Source organism: Scomber japonicus, chromosome 16 (assembly GCF_027409825.1).
Source record: "Scomber japonicus isolate fScoJap1 chromosome 16, fScoJap1.pri, whole genome shotgun sequence".
NCBI classification, from domain to species: Eukaryota; Metazoa; Chordata; class Actinopteri; order Scombriformes; family Scombridae; genus Scomber; species Scomber japonicus.
In genome coordinates, this window is record NC_070593.1 from 31,125,413 (window position 1) to 31,128,164 (window position 2,752).

The 2,752-nt window shown below is 39.6% G+C and overlaps 1 protein-coding gene across 1 annotated transcript; it reads right to left on the reverse strand.

The window, feature by feature from the left end:
* Positions 1-533: 533 nt before the first annotated feature.
* LOC128375007 (THAP domain-containing protein 6-like) lies at positions 534-1,922 on the reverse strand. Its single transcript, XM_053335225.1, has 4 exons — positions 1,785-1,922; positions 1,235-1,427; positions 1,009-1,062; positions 534-662 (listed from the first exon to the last, which is right to left on the reverse strand). Exons 1-4 carry the CDS (start codon positions 1,862-1,864, stop codon positions 534-536), a joined length of 456 nt encoding a protein of 151 aa, XP_053191200.1. The 5' UTR covers positions 1,865-1,922.
* Between the last annotated feature and the right edge of the window lie 830 nt (positions 1,923-2,752).

Consider the following 2,752-nt stretch of genomic DNA (forward strand, 5'->3'; position numbering starts at 1 on the left):
AAAACTACAATGGGAAAATAGCATATCTGAAAGCTCAAAATGTATCAGAATGCATTATGTGATGTGATAATTTGATGTGAGCTTTTAGATTGGTCATTTTCACTGTCACAAAACATAAAGTGGTTAATGTATTTAACAATTAGGCAACATGAAGAATACCGTTGCAATGTATGGGGATGCGGGAGAGGAAGATGTTGAGACTCTCTCAGGTAACTATATGCCTTCGGACCATGAAGGTGTAGCGTGAGGGCAAATTCTCTCTGCTCTCTGGTATACTCATGGCCCTGTTTGGCCAAGAGGTCTACCTGAAGATCTGGAATTAAGTTAGCAGAAACTAATTAGTAAGACCCCTTTCAATAGTAAGGTAGGAGGAGTCTAACACATAGTGTAAACATTAAATAGGCTACCAATATAATATATTCAAATTAGTATTTCCATTTTACCCGAGTAGAATTCGAGCCTGTCTTTCAGCTCTTCATTTATGAGGTTTTTCTCCCTCAAATCCTCAAGAAGAGTGCGCACATTTTTCTTCGTCAAGTGGCCCTTCGCTCGCGGATCAAGCCATTCCTCTTCTCGTGCTCCAGACTCTCCACTCTAGCCAGAGCTTCATTCAGTCTGGCCTTTAGAGCAGTGGGAGAAGCAGGCAAAGCATAAATGTGGTCCTAGTGAAAAGAGGGATGAAAATATTGAGTGATGTTTATAACTCATCACTCACAAATGTAGCTGGCCCAGATTCTTAATCTCATCCCTCCAATCCCACTGTCGGTGCCTTGGGTATGAGCGTCTTAGTGTCAGGGACACATATTCATCAACTACAGTTTGTTTTAATGTATGCTTGTGTGTAATTGAGAGTGTCTAAAATGAGTGGCAGAGAGCAACTGCGATAGAGGTTTTAATATGATCAGGGCCTTGATGCTCACATGTGTTTGAGGAATATTACATGCAAATACTTATTATTATAATATTAGACTGAGGTTCAGCTTCCTGGAAATGCTGAGGCAAGTCCACTGGCAGGCTCTCCCCAGCTTTCCTTGATGCTTCTGTAGTCCTTGATGGTACTTGCTAAAATGTAAGCAAAAAAGTTTTAAGCATCAGAAAGTGTACTGTACTTTATTCCATGTAGACAGAAAAAAAAAGTTTAGAAAAGTGTGGCATTAAATTGTTATCAAATGCTTACAGACATATGAATCATAGACATGCATGAATGAATTCTTTAGCCAAATGGCACACATACCTTTTGTAAATGAGATGGGAAGCTAAAGACAGACGGCATGACTCCATGTCTCAGAAGGACAATCTGCCCTGTCCTGTCAAACTCATCTGCCTTGAAGTGCTCACTGCAGAGCACAGATCTCTTTTTAGCCACAAAGCCTTCCCGTTTCAACGCCAGTTCCCAGTGTTTCCTTAAGATAGTGTCTTTAGGAAACCTTAAAAATGTGAGAAAAGTAGTCAGAGATGTACAGAATTGTCTACAACAAAAAATAATTTTCATCCTACACATTAAGGTTAAGTACATAATACATATTAAATACATCCAATATCTATCATTAATCTTCTAACTGGTCAATCACTGCAGTCTAAGGTCTGTTTTTTTCAGACCAGAGGCAGTTTATAGTTGAAATAACAAGCATTTTGACCAAAATTTTGTCTCAACAAGTTAGTTATTTCACTAGTGAGCAGCTGTGTGATAACGTAAAGTGAGCTGGTTATATTGCGTCCTGTCTGGGTTTATTCCACTATTTAACAAGTTGCTCAGTCGATTTCATCCCTTACTTACACCTTACCTGTGAAAAGTGATTCCTCGGGATCTTGTTGTTATGTTTCGCTGATTAGCACATCCATAAGCGGCACAAAAGTCCGGCATCTTCTATTCTCACAAGATTGTCTGCTGCAAACATTAAGTAGAATCTGTATTTGGGTAGTAAAACCATCATTTTTAAAATATCCAAGCATTCTGTGTCATAGATACATGTGTGACGTTTTTAACAAACCAAACCGTTTGGAGATCGGTCGAGATTTCAGTGAATAATGCTACTTTTAAACTGTTGAGTACCTCTTACCTCCGTTGACATACATGTACCACTGTCTCTGCTAACCCCGTACCAAGATGGCGGCACTTTAGGCACGCCCCTCCACAGTCAATGCGGCGTCTACATATATATGTCTATGCCTCTACCGCTACTCGCTGCCGCCATTTTTTGTTTTCAAACAACGTATCGACGCACAGTTTTTACGTTGACGCGTCGCCCCAGCCCTATTCCATACAGTTGATGGTTTTGTCCTTGCATCTCCACCTGTATACCAGAACTTTCAAGGAGTCTGATGTCCTCTAGCAGTGGTTCCAAAATTTTACCAAACCCATAAACCTCTTGGTACATGGAATTGAAAAGAAGACACAAGTGAATATTTGAAAGTGATGAATTATACTGTGGTGGCAGATTCTTCAAAGCAAAATACACGGCCTCCATTTTGTTGTTTCTAAGTCGTCAAAATACAACTGTATTTGGAGGACTTGAGGAAATGTTTTAAACAGCGGATGAGATAAAAACTGAGAGCCATCACAGTAGTTGTGCATTTTGCCTACAGTATCTTTCTTACCCTCTAGGTAAACCTTTTGCATCTGGTCATTACTAAATACAAATTTAACTGTTTCAATTACTGATACATACTGGCACGTGTCTGCTGCCAACATTTGTTTTACTTGTCCATATTTTCTTCCAGTGTCTGCCCTATGACCAAGAAATATTTCTTT

Excerpts from the sequence above, each read along its gene's own strand:
- LOC128375007 (XM_053335225.1), bottom strand. The coding sequence starts at position 1,864 with ATGCCGGACTTTTGTGCCGCTTATGGATGTGCTAATCAGCGAAACATA. Across the intron at positions 1,428-1,784 it reads CGAGGAATCACTTTTCACAG|GTTTCCTAAAGACACTATCT; the intron begins GTAAGGTGTAAG and ends CACATTTTTAAG. Across the intron at positions 663-1,008 it reads AAGCTGGGGAGAGCCTGCCA|GACCACATTTATGCTTTGCC; the intron begins GTGGACTTGCCT and ends TCTTTTCACTAG.